This window comes from Mirounga angustirostris, unplaced genomic scaffold (genome assembly GCF_029215605.1).
Source record: "Mirounga angustirostris isolate CCGP_5_RB_7025 unplaced genomic scaffold, mMirAng1.0.hap1 SCAF_10, whole genome shotgun sequence".
Taxonomy (NCBI): Eukaryota; Metazoa; Chordata; class Mammalia; order Carnivora; family Phocidae; genus Mirounga; species Mirounga angustirostris.
The window spans coordinates 108016321-108033474 of NW_026991718.1; the positions used below are offsets into that span (position 1 = coordinate 108016321).

The 17154-nt window shown below is 48.0% G+C and overlaps 1 protein-coding gene and 1 pseudogene across 2 annotated transcripts; one reads left to right on the forward strand and one right to left on the reverse strand.

Annotated features, from left to right (window-relative positions):
• Positions 1–280: 280 nt before the first annotated feature.
• On the reverse strand, positions 281–16760 carry PRNP (prion protein (Kanno blood group)). 2 transcript variants are annotated; one of them, XM_045885437.3, is made up of 3 exons: positions 16607–16755; positions 14080–14177; positions 281–2670 (listed from the first exon to the last, which is right to left on the reverse strand). In XM_045885437.3, exon 3 carries the CDS (start codon positions 2658–2660, stop codon positions 1887–1889), a length of 774 nt encoding a protein of 257 aa, XP_045741393.1. In that variant the 5' UTR covers positions 2661–2670; positions 14080–14177; positions 16607–16755; the 3' UTR covers positions 281–1886. The 2 variants fall into 2 exon arrangements, with proteins under 2 accessions (XP_045741393.1, XP_045741394.1); XM_045885438.3 differs by lacking the exon at positions 14080–14177 and having other exon boundaries at positions 16607–16760.
• On the forward strand, positions 6494–7891 carry LOC123852073 (protein KRI1 homolog; annotated as a pseudogene).
• Positions 16761–17154: the final 394 nt, after the last annotated feature.

The window sequence follows — 17154 nt, forward strand, 5'->3', positions numbered from 1 at the left end:
AGCTTCCAGGGCACAAGGACTGTCTTCCTTTGCTGCAGTCAAGTGCCTCTGCCATTTACCCAGTTTCTAGCACATTTATTTGTGGAAAAAATGAAAAGGCAGCAGGGAGGAGCTGGCGTGTGACTGGGAGTATGCTGAAGGCAGGACTGGGAGCAGGTGCACAGGACACGGGCCGCCGCAGGAGCTCGGGGACCTCGAGTGGCGCCTTGCTCGCATCACCCCCACCCTGGCCTTGCCAACACAGGGCGCAGCGGTGAATGTCACTGCAAACACCATGGGACACACTCACTTAGCTTCTGTTTAATTCTAGTCAAGATTTCGAACATGTATACATTTTTTTATACAAGTACATGCAAAGTTACAAATATAGAAAATATAAAGTACATGCATATTTCGAAGACCACGATGGATCTATCATACAAAACTATTCAGTGCACATGTAAGCCTGAGGACCACGCAAAAGGGTTTTCTACATATTAAGTATTTAGTACCTTACAAAACCTGTTGTGCATTAGATATATCCGATGTTAACTCCTTTAACCAAAATTTCTAAGTCTGTCATACACAATATATATATATAATAACTCTTTTTTTTTTTTTTTTTACATCAAATACCCGCACAGTGCAAGCCAGGAACATTGCAGAATGCTAATTTATCTGCTAGGTGACAATATTGAACAATCCAGACAATAATTTCACCTTACTTAAATAACAGTTAACAGAATTCCTTTTTTCCACCCTGAATGGATATTTCTGTCATGTCTGACCTAAGATATTTTTTTGGATGGCCTTCCATTCTTTGATTCAAAAACCGATTATAGAAACTAGGACTTGACATAATTCTGGTTTTTGACAATTATGAGACAGCAATGAAGAAATGCAATCATTTTTCTTTGTCTACTAATCATTTTCTCCATTACGCAATCCTCTAGGATGTTGGTTATTTTAACAGCTGCACCTTCCTGTGTCAAAATCATTCTGGTTTACAGATAAATGAACAAAGATTTGCTCTCAGTGCCCGGAAGGCAGTTCAATTTTTTACTGCCTTAATTATCTAGAGTTTAGATTATGAAAGAAAGGAATGGCACATGTAGGTGCTTTACATGTCCCAAATGGGAGCTTGCCTCGAAGGGCACCACTCCCAAGTGTGGGATTTTTTTTAGCATTTTCGCACTGTTGGTTATGTTCATTCCCTGTGAAAACATCCTCTGCCGAGGTCTAGTGTCGCATGACTATTTACGCTTGATGTTCTGGCTGCTGTGTGGCCCACACCACAGAATGCAAACCATCGTCCCAGTTCTCTGCTCTCTGGTGGGCTGACCTGGGGTCCAAGAGCGAAGGATTTCTAGTTTCGCTTTTTGAATGAGTATCATGTGGCCTCCTTTTAAATTTGGCAGAAATGCTCTTTGCACAGGAAAATGCGATCGGATTCTTTTAGAACGGATGAGAAAAATTTCCCCAAGTTGCTATGAAATCACAGTTAAGATGGGGTATTAGTGTACTGAGCTCTAGCTGGGGAAGGAGCCAGAGGTTTTCAGGCAAAGGTATTTGAAGACTGTTTTGAGAATTGTTTTGGCCTCAACCTGCTGCACTAGACAAAAAATAAAATAAGATAAAATAAAAATAAGCCCTAGGTCAACTGCTGTTATTCCCAGCCCAGCGCTAGCATGGGCCCCTGAAAGATTCAATCACACGGGGGCTCTAATAAATAGCATCCTGGGTCTGCTCCACATTTCCCAGGGCTATCGGGGCCAAGGGTATTAGCCTATGGGTGATAAAGAGAGAAGCAGGAATGAGACACCACCACTAAAGGGCTGTAGGTAGACACCCCCTCCCCCAACCTGTAAAAGATGAAGACGTTGGAGAGGACGGGATGCTCATTCTCTTCATCCCACTATCAGGAGAATGAGCAGCGAGATGAGGAGGATCACAGGCGGCGGGGAGAAGAGGATGGCACTCGCCCCTCTTTGGTAGTAAGCCTCGGACTCTCTCTGGTACTGGCTGACGCACATCTGCTCCACTACGCGCTCCATGATCTTCATGTCGGTCTCCGTGAAGTTCTCCCCCTTGGTGGTGGTGGTCACTGTGTGCTGCTTGACCGTGATGTTGACGCAGTCGTGCACGAAGTTGTTCTGGCTGCTGTACTGATCCACCGGCTTGTAGTACACTTGGTTGGGGTAGCGGTACATGTTCTCACGATAGTAACGGTCCTCGTAGTCGTTGCCGAAATGAATGAGGGGCCTGCTCATGGCACTCCCCAGCATGTAGCCACCCAGGCCCCCCACTACCGCCCCGGCTGCCGCGGCTCCTGCCATGTGCTTCATGTTGGTTTTGGGCTTATTGGGCTTGCCCCACTGACTGTGGCTGCCACCACCTTGACCCCAGCCGCCACCACCGTGAGGCTGTCCCCAGCCGCCACCGTGGGGCTGACCCCAGCCGCCACCGTGGGGCTGTCCCCAGCCACCACCGTGGGGCTGACCCCAGCCGCCTCCGCCCTGGGGTGGGTAGCGGTTGCCTCCAGGACTGCCCTGCCCTGGGTATCGGCTTCCCCCGGTGTTCCAGCCTCCTCCAGGCTTCGGCCGCTTCTTGCAGAGGCCCACGTCACTCCATGTGGCCACAAAGAGAACCAGGATCCAGCCGCCGATGTGGCTTTTCACCATGATGACTTAGCTGCAAAACGAGAAGGGTGTCAGTGTCCTACGTTTGCTGCATAATGAATGAACGCACAGCAAGGGCATCTGCACGTCGGTCACAAAGGCTCCCCACTCCTACTTCTCCTTTGCAGCACTTACGACAGAAGTGATTTCAAATAAAGCATTAACACAACTCTTTTTCCTTCTCTAAGGACAAATTTGACCTTAATTATCATTTCTGGCTCTATTTCCTGGAAACCTGATAGAGATGGAATGTCAACAACGTTGCTTATGGTAAAAATAACTTGATTGATAAACTGCATCCGGGCTGGGTGAAACTAGAAACATCTGGTGGGCCTGCCATAGCTTTGAGCATCTTTAGGGCAGTGATTATTGTAACCGGGAATGTCCTTGGGGGGACCCTGGCTCCTGTGGGGTCTGGGGCCTCTACACCAAAGGGAACCCTTTATCCACCAATATGGGTCTCATTCCCTTGTCCCCGAGCAGCCACTTGTGGGGGCTGGGAGTGGAGACAAGTCCCTGGCTGTTGTGTGGACTGCTACGAGGATCCTGTTGTAGCCCCTTCTGGAACCTTCTGAGAACTTGGGGTGGCCCTTATGGAAGTCTTGGAAGTTGGGAAGCCCCCCACCTGAGCTTTGCAGGAATTAACTTTGAAAATCACTGGCTTGTGTCTTCTTTCGTCTGTGGGAACGGGCACTAGCAGGGAGGGCGTCTTGTCTGTTGCTCTCTCCTCAGGGGCCAGGGCGCTGCCTGGCAGACACACAACAGTGACTTGTTTGGTGAAGGAATTAATGCCCTCTGAACAGATAAATGCCTGCAAGAATTTCCTCAAAGTACTTCTCAATACGGTACTTTTTGGAAACAGGAAACACGCAGGATTTTGAAAGCCCTCTTGTAAATTCATCATCTATAAAAAGAGCCGCTCGAAGCAGGATAAAAATGCCTGGGTTTGGGGCGCCTGGGTGGCTCAGTCGTTGAGCATCTGCCTTCGGCTCAGGTCATGATCCCAGGGTCCTGGGATCGAGCCCCGCATCGGGCTCCCTGCTCGTGGGAAGCCTGCTTCTCCCTCTCCCACTCCCCCTGCTTGTGTTCCCTCTCTCACTGCGTCTCTCTCTGTCAAATAAATAAAGTCTTTGAAAAAAAAAAAATGCCTGGGTTCACAAGTCACTGAATGAGTTTTAGTTCAGCACTTAACGGCTTATGAGGGACTTATTTTCTCCTAACATTTGGTACCAAAGAAACACATCTTACAGAAAAGGGCTGGCACAGTTCAGGAATCCACAACCAAACTAAGTTGCCCTGGATAATAATTTATGACCCTTTGCAGAATGTACACTTATAAAATGAAAAAAATCTTTCAGATGGAAGATGCTCAGTTCTAAGGGCAGAGATCAAAGACGCACAGACATTCAGAGGGAGGAGAATAATGAAATAAGTAAATGATTCACCTTCCATTTATGCTTCTATCCTTATTGAAAAATCTTGGTGGCCACAGGTAAATAAAAATATATTTGAAAGTTACGAAAGCAGGTTCAACTGCTCAGCTCATGCCAATCAATCAGGCCTTCTGGAGGCTCTTCTGGGTCGGGTGGGAGGGGCAGGGTCCTGAGATGTGCCACCTGGCCTTATCCTCGCCTCTTGAGCCCCTGGTACTGGTCTCCTGCGGGCCTCTCCCTGCTGTACTCCCCAGTGTTCACGGGCTCTAGCTCTCAGCCTCCTTGCTGCCCACGCCTTCACTCACACACCGTAGGGAACCGGACTAGGGGAGCGCCACCCCAGTCAACAGCTCCCAATCTAATGGGGTTTCATGTCAACAACGACTTCATTCACCCCAATCAGCCAAACCCAGCCAATACCCTGGAATTCTTTTTTTTTCTTTTTAAGATTTTATTTATGTATTTATTTATTTAAAGTAAACTCCATGCCAATGTGGGGCTCCAACTTACAACCCCGAGATCAAGAGTCGCATGCTCCACCGACTGAGCCAGCCAGGCACCCACCCCCCTGACCCCCACTCCAGAGTTACTCTTGAATTTCCTCTTTTTCACAGCACACAGTGAATCTCCCAGCAAATGTTATCGGCTCTACCTTGAAAATAAATCCTAGGGTGCCTGGGTGGCTCAGTCAGTTAAGCGACTGCCTTCGGCTCAGGTCATGATCCTGGAGTCCCTGGATCAAGTCCTGCATCGGGCTCCCTGCTCGGTGGGGAGTCTGTTCTCCCTCTGACCCTCCCCTCTCTCATGTGCTCTTTCTCTCAAATAAATAAAATCTTAAAAAAAGAAAATAAATCCTAAATCCCGAAACTACTCACATTTCCCAACATTACTTACTATCCTGGGTGAAGCGTCTGTTGCTTCTCATGGGGGTCTTTCAACAGCCTCCAACCAGCCTCCCTGCTTTTCTCCTGCCCCCACTGCGTGTTCTCTACTCAGCAGCCCAGAAGCTCAGACAACCATTTTTTTATGTAGGTCACACCATGCCTCTTCCCTTCCCCCACCAAGCAGCCCACATGTTCAAGCTCAGGGTAAGACCCCAAGTCCTGACCGTGCCGCACGTGACTGCCTCCAGCTGCCCGCCTCTCTCTGGCCTCCTGCTCCTCACACTTGATAAGCACTTTCTCATCTCAGGGCCTTTGCACTTGCTGCTCCTGGGGCCTGGAAGGCTCCCCCTCCGGTTACTCGGTTACTCGTATGGCTCCAGTCTGCCCTGATGCCACCCCCGTGGGGCTGCCCGAGCCACTCTACCGAAGTCAGCAGCCCGCATCCTATCCCCCTCTCCTGCTTTTCTCCAGAGTGGGGATGCCTACCTGACATCTACGATTTACTGTTTGCTTACTGTTCGCCTTCTCCGCGGGAGTGCGGGCTCCCCCAGGGTGGGAGTTTCGCTTTGTTCACAGCAGTGGCCCTAGTGCCTAAATGGAGTACCTGGCTCATAGCCCGACGCGATAAATGTGGAATGAATGGATGAGTGTGGAAACATCTGTAATAAAGCATCATAACCAAACTAAAAATTAACCTGTTACAAAAGTGAACCATATGTATGAATTTTCAAAACCCTCTTCCCTGCACTGGCCCGCTGTCCAACATGCACAGTCCAGTTATAGGAACGCTGAGTTCATGTGCCATCCGCCACCAGTGAGGATTGCTGACACGGTCGGGGCAGGAGGGAGACGCTGTTGCAAGGGGAGGAACGCGCAGGTTGGCTTTGAACATGCCTGGTCCGAGGCTGTAAGAGTCACAGCTCTGTAAGCTGTGGAGACATGTGGGCAGATGATCAGACCACCTAGGAAGGGAGGCACAGAGAGGGCCTCGTTCCTCGGGAAGCCGGGTGCACGAGGTGGAAGGGGCCACAGGGCATTCGGAGTGGAGACAGGCAGTGAGAGAGAACACTGCGGGGGGAGGGGGGGGGAGCGCGGGGCGGGGGAAGGACCACAGGGGGCTTCGCGGGAGAGGAGCCTGCATGTGTGGTGGAGAGGCAGACGGGGCCAGGCAGTAAAGGGCCTCACCAGCAAGGGGTGCAGACATCCCGTCTTCCCTGGGACAGTTTACACCTGCTGTACCTGGTGCTAATATTAATAGTGCCCTTTTCATTCTCAAGAGTGTCCCCGTGGGTTACTATATGTAGCCTAATGATAGGACATGTTAAGTCATCTGGACTTGATCCCGAAAGTACTAGGGAGCCAGTGAAGAGCTCTGGGTTCTCTTTGAGAAAGAACGTTGTGGAGGATGGACTGGGGCCTGTGTGTGCATGCGCGCATGCGTGCGAGTGCAGGGAAACTAGTCTCAAGGCTCCTGCAGGGACTGAGCTAGAGATGGTGGCCTTGTCAGGGAAGGACGGTCATGGATGGTCTGATTGGAAGGTAGCTTCTGGAGGGCTTGGTGTTTGATGTGGAGGGTGAGAGACTGGAAGAGTCAGGGTTTTGGGCAACTGCATGGACGGACACAGAATGGTGGAGGAGGCCTGGAGGGAGACAAAGGAAGGGCTCGGTTCTCACTCCTCCCTCTCAAGCTATGTATGTGAGACGAGAGAGACCAGGAGGCAAGAGGGCCTCAGAGCCGTGGGCACGCGTTGCTGTTCGGGACTCCATTAAGGCTGAGTATTGGATAAAGTTGGCTAACGACAGAATACATGAGGACAAGATCATTTTAGAATCACTTGAGAACAACAAAAGCAATACTGAGTTATGAAAAGTATTCAACATAGCAGCTACATTTTGAAGTAGAGACGCATTTCTAAACATAAGAGGGACTCAAAACTTACAGGAGACCTTGGAGAATCTCTTCCTGCTTGTGATGAAATGAAGAATATCTGGTGTCAGCGAATGCAAACCTGTCACTCTGCGAATTGGGCTACCAAGATTCACAGACATCAAGTGACATACCTAGGATTGCAGTGCTGGCGAGTGAAATTGCTGGGGATGGAGACGGGGTTTCTGAATTCCTGGAAGATACTCCCTGTCAGTGGTCGGCTTGTGGCCCGATCCTTTGGTACTTTTCGAGACATGAAGGGCAGAGCCACCAGGCCAAACCGTGTGGGTCATCGCCCCTTCGGGTCAACGTGGCCTCGGCCACTCGGTACGGCCACTACCAGAGGCACCAGGAGCTGCAGCAGCTTCCAGATCGCTCCAGGGCCCGGGACCTGGACCCCGGTGGTGCCTCCAGCTCTAAGTCTGACTCTACAGTGATGAGCATGTGGAATTTGACCCCCAGAGGGAGCGTGATTTCTGCAGGACTCTCTCCTCGTTGAAGAAGAAGGATCCCTGCATTTATCAGAAAGATGCCACCTTCTATCAGAGAACAGCACCGTCCTCGGAGAGCGAGGAAGCGCTGGCGGCCAAAGGGAAGCAGAAGAAGATGCGGCTCCGTCCCTGAAGGGCTGTGGAAGGAAGGTTATCTTGGAGAAAGAAGGCAAACTCAGACGTGGAGACCTCCAATCAGAGATTCCAGCAGATCTCGTCGAAAAGTTATGTAGATGCACAGAAACAGCTCAAGGAAAGCTTCCAGGCATTGTGGGAGGGTGGAGGGCGGCGAGGGCGAGGACAGTGCCGGGCAGGTGGCTCTCAGGTTGCTGCAGAAGCACGCTACCGCTGGGGGGAGAAGCCCCGGGGGGATGCCAACTCACTGGAGTGGCTGAAGGGGCAGAAGGACATTCACAGCCCTGACACCCCGAGAGAACTGGCCCACCTGGAGGAGTACTGGGACAACCCAGAGCTGGAGGAGGGGAGTGGTGCTCCCTGAAGAGAACCTGCTTGTACAGGTCAGAGCCGGGGCCTCTGCAGGACCAGGGGCTGTAGAGCTGGAAGGCCCAGAACTCTTGGAAAAAGAGGCAGATCTTCAAGTCACTTTGCCCAGAGGAGATGGATCACGGAAGCCACGGGGAAGCCACAGAGAGACAAAGCCAGCCCACAGGGGGTGCTGCGGGCACCTGATGGGGCCGGCAGGAAGCAGCCCCAACACAGGAAGGGGCGGGCCCTGTGTCACCCACCCAGAAGCCAGTCCCCCCCCCAGAGGCGGAGGAGGGGCAAGGAGGCATATCTCCTGGGCCCCAAGGTGACACCTGATAGATGTGAGTTTAGTCACCAGAGATTGCAGGCCTTTGGCCTCAACCCCAATTGGCCGCACTTCTGCCAGTTGGGCAGGCAACAGAGGAAGCAACAGGGTCCCAAGAGTGGGCCCTGAGCTCCAGGGAGTAGGCAGGGGCCCTGGGCTTCCTCCCCTCTAGTCGAGCCCCTGGATGCATCTCCTTCCTGCACTACGTAGACACTGTGTCTACTGTGGGCAGAGAAGTCCTCCTATCTCACAGATGTGGACGCTGAGGCCTATCTAAAAAGCTTCCCCAGCATCTTACCTTGAGACACACCTTGGCCCCCATCCCCTCAAATGCTGGGCCCAGCCAAAGCCACAGTCAAGTTAAATGGCTTTATTAGCCCCCAGGGGCCACTGTTCCCCCCTACCACCTCCAGACCTTGGCCGGGTAGGGGCTTTGGGACCAGTGAGGGGCACAGGTGGCCCAGTGAAAACTATAGTACTTGAGTCAGGCCCTGAGTGGGTGTCCGGGAGCCCTCCCTCCCTGGCCTGTGAGGAGGGCCCATCTGGCGGGAGACAGGGATACAGGCTCTGGCCCTGTCCAAATGGCCCCAGTTCAGAGGTTTCAGGGACCAATCTCAGCTGTGCTTGTCAAGGGCGTGAGAAGGGGAAGACCCATCACCTCCAGATTTCAGGCTCCCACACCCAGCATGACATAAATAAAAAAACAAATAGTGAAAAACAAAACAAACAAAGAAGACATTAAGTATTTGACAGAGGTCAATACCTATTTAACACTAAAAAAAAAAAAAAAAAAATACTCTTAGCAGACTAGGAATAGGAGGAGACTCCCCTAACTTGATAAAGGTTATATAACAAAACCAGCAAACAGACTTGGTGGATAACCTCTGAATGCATGTCCTTTAAGATCAGAAATAAGACAAGGATGTCCATCGTCACAGGACTGGAGGTCCTGTCCAATGTCATAGGCAGAGACAAAGAAATAACCGGGGCAAGAACTGCAAGGAAAGAGCTAGCCGTCATTACTTGCAATTAAAGTGATCATACACAGAAAACCCAGCAGATTGGTCAGAGATGACAAGAGACCCAGTATTAGAGTTCAGCAAGGCTGTGGGATATGAGACTGGCCTAAAAAAATCAACAGCATTTCTCTACACCAGCAATAATCAACTTAGGAAAAAAACGTAAGAAAGAAGATAATCCTGGGTGGCTCAGTCGGTTAAGCGTCTGCCTTTGGGTCAGGTCATGATCCCAGGTTCCTGGGATCGAGCCCTGCATTGGGCTCCCTGCTCAGCGGGGAGTCTGCTTCTCCCTCTCCCTCTGCTGCTCCCCCTGCTTGTTCTCTCTCTCTGTAAAATAAATAATAAAATCTTTAAAAAAAAAAAATAGAAAGAAGATAATCACAATAGCAAACCAAACTGTAAAATATCTAGGACTTGACTTAACTGAGAAAAAAATAAGACTTGAACAAAAATAACTCCAGTAAAGACCACTGTAGATTATCTGTAAAAACGGAAAGGTACTCCATGGCTTTGACTGGGATGACTTAGTATTAGAAAGATGTCTGTTAATTACCTCCCCCCCCAATGAACCTGTCATTTCAATAAAATGCCAATCCAAAGTCCACCTGGGCTTTTTGAGGAGTTCAATAAACTTATAAGGTGAAAGGAATGTCCATGAATAGCAAACTCAACTTTAAAAAGGAACAGAAAAGAGAAGGGAATCTACTGGATCAGACCTTAAATCCTACTACAAAGCCAGAGCAATAAAGACCACACAGTCGAAGTCTAGGAACAGAACAACCAGCCAGGGAGAGCAGAAGGGCACATTCAGAGATAAGCCCTTGTATATATACTTTAGTAGGGACTTGATATACAATAAAGCAGCCACCACAAATCAATGGGGAGAGGAAGGCTGTTGAGCAGATGCTTCCGGGAAACCGAAGAAACATAAAACTGGATCCCCTACACCACGTGCAAGAGTGCACTCTAGGTGGAATACAGACCTAACTTAGAAAGGGAAAAGCACATTGTTAGAAGAACAAACTACAGGTGAACGCCTGTGTGACCTGGAGGAGGAGTGGCCGGAGGGCTTTTAAAACAAAGAGCACAAACCAAGAGGCAAGTAAGAATTTTATGACATGAAAGTTAAGGATTCTTGTTTAATGCTGTGAAGGACACTATGGACAAAATTAAGAGAAGGACATAATGGGAAAAATATTTGTAGTATTTACGGCCAACAGAGGATTCATTTCTAGAACCTACAAGGAATTCTTAAAAGCAGTAAGAAATAGTAATAAGACAAAAACAGACAAAAGGGCCAAAAGATACAAAAACTGATAATTTATAGAAGATGAAAAGCCAAAAGGGCTTGAAAAGATATTCAAAATCATTAAAAATCAGATAAAATGGGGCCAAAAAAAAAAAAGACATATCACTTACACTTATCAGTCTAGTCAAAAAGAAAAAAATAACCAAACCAAAACCACAAGAGAGGTGAATGATGCCAAGAAGGCAGGGTGTGGAAATAAAGGAACCCACCTGACTATCAAAGGAGTGTGGGTGGTGTAATTGAACAGAAAGAATGAAAATAAATTAAATGATTATTCAACTCAACAAAGGAAGAAAACAGAAAGAGAAAATTTCAAAATAAAGCATTGTAGTTATAAAGAAATAAAAGAGATGAAAGTAGAACTTAAAACCCAGGAAAATGAGGAATTGCTAAATAAAATCAACTGACTTGAAAATGCAATTCGCACACAAACACACCCCACTACATAGCTCCACATGGGGAATGGGAAAGGCCACATAACCTTAGAAAGAGAAGGCTTTAAAAGGGTAACCTCCTTCCAAATGCAAATGTGTTTTAGGAATTAAAAATCCGTGTGGGATGGGTTGCTTTTAAAATATAGATTATAGGGGCGCCTGGGTGGCTCAGTTGGTTAAGCGACTGCCTTCGGCTCAGGTCATGATCCTGGAGTCCCTGGATCGAGTCCCGCGTCGGGCTCCCTGCTCGGCAGGGAGTCTGCTTCTCCCTCTGACCCTCCTCCCTCTCCTGCTCTCTCTCATTCTCTCTCTCTCAAATAAATAAATAAATATATATATAAATTATAAATATTGACTTTAGAATTAATGCAGTCAACAAGTATTTATGGAACAACTAATATGTGCCAGTTTTTAAATATATAGAAAACTTGAACTGACCAAGAACTATAAAAGAAATGGTGGAAAAAGTCGTCTTAAATTACATATTACTATGTAGTATTATGGAACATATTGATTCATTCAACAAATATTTAAGTGTCCTCTAAGGTTCTAGCATTGTGTACTAGTAGTGGCTGGGGACACAGATGGTGGGTAAGATATTTAGCTTGGGGGGTGATGCCATCTCCTGAAATGAGGGAGACGGGTGGAGGGCCCCGCTTGGAGAGAAAACCGGGGGCTGTGGTTTGGACGCGTTAACTTGGCTATACCTAGGAGACATTCAAGTAGGAGTATCAATTTAGGCAATTGTTTTAAGAGTCGGGAACTCAGCAGAGATAAATGTCAGGGCATCTTCCCCTGAGAAGCGGTGTCTATAGCCAAGGGGACAAGGGGACAAGGGCTGAGATTGAAACCCCAGCATTTCAAGTGCAGGGCTCACGCCCTTAGTCACCCGGCCTCCACCAGAACGGATGCCAAAATCCAAAAGAAAATACCGCCAAACTGATTTTAACAGTTTAGTGAAAGAAGAATACACTGTGACCAGTAAGGATTATTTTAGGAATGCGAAGATGGCTCAAAATCAGGAAATCTATGAATAGGTTAAGATGACAGAACAGTAAGATTCTCTGCAGATACTGAAAAGTTTTCAATTAAAATCAACCTCCACTTTAATTTCTTAAGTTTAAGCTGTTAAAGTTTCTGTAGAACTAGCAGGCAGTCCCCTCCCATCAAGAATTGCCACCACAAACACATGGCCTATATCCTATCTTAATGGAAAAAGGAAAGGCGTCCCATTCGTGTAATGAACAAGTCAAAAATGCAAGTAGTGGCTGTGATTTTTAGATTGTTATGGAAGTTCCAGCCAACTACAATCTTCTATTTGGAAAATAGGCCCAAAATGTCTTAGAATAAATAAGTGAGCTCATTAGGTACAGTTTTTGAAATCAATATGTAAAAAACCAGCAAGTCCCCAAATTAATCGTAATTAGTGAGAAGATTTAGCATGGATGAAACATTCCATCCATAATGTTCCATATTGCCATTCCATCTATAATGGCAATAAAAAATTTTTACAGTATCTAGGATTTAACCTAAAAATAAATAGGACTTTTATGAGGAAAGCTAAAGAATTTTACTGAGAGACGTAAAGGAAGACAAGAAAACAACAACACCACCACCACCACCCAGCCATATAGTATGTTTTTGGTTGGGAAAACCAATATTGAGAGATGCCAATTTATCTTCAAATAATCCATCAAGTCGACACGCTTTCAATCAGAATTCAAAGGGGATTTTAAAGAACATGATGAAATGATACTCAAAATTAAGAAGTCAGAAAAAAATCATTGAACAGGAAGAAAACCTAGGGCCAGGTTGGCCTGCCAGCTATCAGGATACATTGGAAAGCTACACAAGGCATTATTAGGATCACGTGGCACATGAACAATGGCAGAGCAATGGAACTTGACAGAAGGTACCAGAAAGATCCACAGATTATTACCTTGTTCATCCTATTCCCATTTATTCATGGGGATACAACAGAGCTGGTAGGAACTAGCTTAATGGTCTCATGCCAAGGGCCGAACTTCTAATACTTAGACCATGTTATAACTTGAAATTTAATTGGTTAAACTGGGAAGTGGCACCAGCTTTTCCCACCGCCCAGAGCCCCCAGGAAAATTCCCTGTCTTTCCAGGGTTAGGTAGAACCTTGTCATATTTTAATCTTTTTGAGGATACTGCCCCTTCCAGAATCTGATGCAAGCTATACAACATTTTGCAAAACATTTTGGGATGTGGGGTTGCACTGGTACCCTGAGGCCCAGGCCTGGATTGAACAGGGCAAGGACCCCCAACCTGGTCTATCATCAGAATGACTTGAAGAACTTTTTAAAAAGCAATGTTGTTGGAGCCTCTCCTGGGCCAACAGCAATGGGATCTGGGGATCCATAAAAGCTTCCCAGGGGACTGCACTCCTAACCAGGCTTCAGAACTAGGTCCTCAGGAACACAACACTTAACCACATTTATAATGCTTCTCATGAAGAGCATACTTCCCTTGAAGTGATCACACGATAGTTTAGCAGTAATAAGTAGAACATAGCTGAAGAAAAAGGATTAACAAATTGCAGGGAAAAAAAAAATGCTCCCGACTATAAGCGCTGCCAAGCACAGTGTTCACTCTAGGATTATTTTAAATGCAGCACCATCCCTGGGTTAGATGACGGTGCAATGTGAATGCTTAATACAAAGCCGTTCACAGCTGATACAATTGCCTTGGGAGAAGAAATAAGATCCCAAAGGCAGAAGAGAACAGGTAAGATAAAACTACAGCTTCGAAAACCTTTCACCTCATAAAACCTTCCATCAGCTGGTGGACAGTCACCTTTGGCGTTAATTTGGTACAGAAACGTTATGTGATTATTGTTTTATTATATTATTTTTTAAATGGCTGCTTCCTTATGTAATTCAGCCTGATTGTAGAGAAAGCTGTGACCCTTTCTCTGCAAAATCAAGCTGATTTTGCAAGGATGATGCAATGGTAGGAATTACATATATGGACCCAAGTGGCCTCCCGAGCAGGGGCCTGTGATCACAGCCTTTCCAGAGCCTTATTTTCTGTGACAGTTGGAGACTTTTCAACCATCAGAAGACCAGAGATTCCACAGGGTACATACATCTGTCGTGGTTCAGCTGAGCTGGAGTTGTGTCTCTGAGAAGACCAAATGCCTCGGCGTGGTGGAAATGGCTCAGTTTTCGAATATACTCAGGAATCCTTAAAACCAACCACAAAAAAGAAAAAAACTAGAATTGATAAGTAAATCTAAGAACTGATTCCTTAAAAGAAAAACCTAATATATAAATTACTAAGTCACTAATAAATCTATTCAAGAAAAAAATGAGACAATATTTGAAAAAAAAATGAGGTCATATAAAAAAAAAACAGCAAACAGGACACAGAGAAAACTGTGGGTCCGTATCATCTAAAAAATTGAGATATGTGACCTATTTAAAAAATTGCATCATTTAGTAAAAGCAATGTAAACAAAAAAGAACATGAAAATCACCTCTCACTTCTGTTAAAATGTCCATTTTTTGGTGCTTTTCCAAAATTCAGATTTTCCACACATGCACTCACTCTTGAGGAAACAGTTTAGAAAACTGTACTTTGTCAGTTTCCCCCATATATCAGAGGCTCCCAAATCATGACTTTTGATGGTTACATAATGCTCCTACCAGTTACTGTGCCATGATTTTCTGAGCTACTGCCCTGCTGTTGTACAATCAGGTTGTTTCCCAGTTGGTTCTAATTTTAGATCATTCTGCACCAATGTGTGCCCACATATGGCTTTTTTGTTTGCTTGTTTCTTCCACTGCAGGTAAATCCCCAGGGGTAGGGTTTTCTGGGTCACCACTTTGAACTTCTTAATGCATTGCCAGATTGTTTTACAAAAAGTGTGTAGTAATTCACAATATCCCTAGTGGGGTGTGAACAGGAAAAGAATAAAGGTATACACACCAAGGGTCAGTTTTACCTAGAGTTAATCTTGGCAACAAACTCGGAAGTAGGTTTCACTTCCTCTACTTTATGAGTGGACATGAGCAGGATTAGGAAATTAGGTGACCTGTCCGGATGTCACAGAATCAGTAGCAGAGCCACCTTTCTAACCCCAATACCCCGCCACATCCTCAGATAACTGAACATGCAAGTTTCATGGCAACTGCCTTAGAGGGGTTGCTGTTACTACTACTTTGATCGTTTTTGTTCATTTAGTAGATGTGAAACGACAATACAGACTTGCTTTCATTTGCATTTTATTCTGCAAATGGTTCATCATTTCACCATGTACCTATTATAATCTTGACATTGACCTTTTTTTTTTTTTTTAAAGATTTTATTTATTTATTTGAGAGAGAGAATGAGGAAGAGAGCACATGAGAGGGGAGAGGGTCAGAGGGAGAAGCAGACTCCCTGCCAAGCAGGGAGCCCAATGCAGGACTCGATCCCGGAACTCCAGGATCATGACCTGAGCCGAAGGCAGTCGCTTAACCAACTGAGCCACCCAGGCGCCCCTTGACATTGTCCTTTTACAAGTATGAAAAATTTGTGTCAGATACAAATAAGATACAAATCACATCCTAGCTCTCTGCTTTCTTTCCCTTTCCAGCTAGTTCTTTTGCATTTTAAGAGCTCCTCGGTGGTTGTGTAGGTGAAATTGTTCCTTTTCACCGGTGATTTTCCTCTTCCTTCTTAATAACGTCTGAGAGAGTTGTTCATTTTTCCATAGATCTGACCTTTTTTATTCAATTTCCTGTTCCTATTTTTTTCTGGTAATTTGATTTGTAAAAATCTTTAATCCTGTTCCACCTGGAGTTTTTCGCAAGGAAAAGGGAAACATCTCAAATGCTCGGCATGTGGGGAACTGCTTATTAAACCGTGATGCTCTATGTGAAAGAAAAATACGCAGCCACTTAGATAATCATGATCAGGGGCAGGCGACATCTGTCCCCGGAGGCCGGGCACTCCCGGGCCCGAGAGGGAGAACGCGGCCACCCCGAGGCCCCACCCGGCCGAGGCCCCGCCCACGCCCGCCTGCTCGGGGGCCGCTCCGCGGAGGGCTAGACCACTGCGGCCGCCTCTCGGGAGGGGTTCGCCGGGGGAGCTGGCCCCCAGGCATCCCGGACTCCTCTCCCGCCGAGGCCTTGGCCCTGGGCGGGCGCCCGCTCCCCCACCCCCACTCCGCGCACCCTCGGGGCGTGCCCGGCCTCTGCCCGCCGGCTGGGAGCCCCGCGACCCCCCGGCTCGTCTCCCCGAAGCCAGGCGCGTTCGCCCCGGGCGATCGCCCCCACTTCCCCGGACCTTCGGCCCCTCGGGCCGCGGACCCGCGTGGGGGAGGATCAGACCTCGCGGCACACCGCCACCCCTCCCCAGGGGCCCGGCCAACCGCCCCCAATCCCAACCCGAAAAACAAAACCAAGTGGCGTCACCCGAAAAGCAAAACCAAGCGGCGTCACCCGAAAACCAACGCGCACCCTGGGGCAGGCCGGACGCGCCACGCGCCCGCAGGGAAGCCCCCTCCCCTCACTGCCAAGGTCGGCCCCCGGCTCGCGTTGTCGGGCTTCGCGGCGCCCGCCGCCCCCCAGGGCTCCGGACCCCCGCCCGCGCCCTGCGCTGCGAAATGAAAAGGCCACCGGGCTGTTTACCTGCCTTCTCCCGAGAGGAGAAGCTCGCGGTGCCGGAGCTGTCAGCGACTGGCGCGGAGGCTGGCGACAAGCACCGCCCAGGAGGAGGGCCGGGGGCGGGGAAGGGAGGCGGCGGCGCTCGCGGGCCGAGGTCGGCGCGCGGACCAATGACCACGCGCTCTCGCGCGCTGCCGTGCTCCCGCGGGCGGGCGGCGGGGGGTTACGGGAAAAGGTGCAGACCTGCCAAGCACCCCGGGCGTCTGAGTCGCCAGTGAAAAGGGTTGGGATTCGCTTGAACTCGCACCGGCTGATACCGCCTCCCGGTGTCATCACTCTCTGACGTTGCTCATTGACTGTAAAAATCATCTTTAAAAAGAAATTCGGCCGAAGCCTCCACTCCCCCGTTACGTAATGGAGAACGGGAGACGTTAGGGAATGAGAAGGCAATTTTTGGAACTCTGGTAGCCAGACATTTCTAAAGAGGAAAAGATTTTTGCTACCTTGGATTGAGCCCAGTATTAATGAATTTTCACATAAATTCTTAAAATGGGAGGCCTAGGAAGGACATT

Coding starts and splice junctions, on each gene's coding strand:
- PRNP (XM_045885438.3), bottom strand. CDS start 2,660: ATGGTGAAAAGCCACATCGGCGGCTGGATCCTGGTTCTCTTTGTGGCC.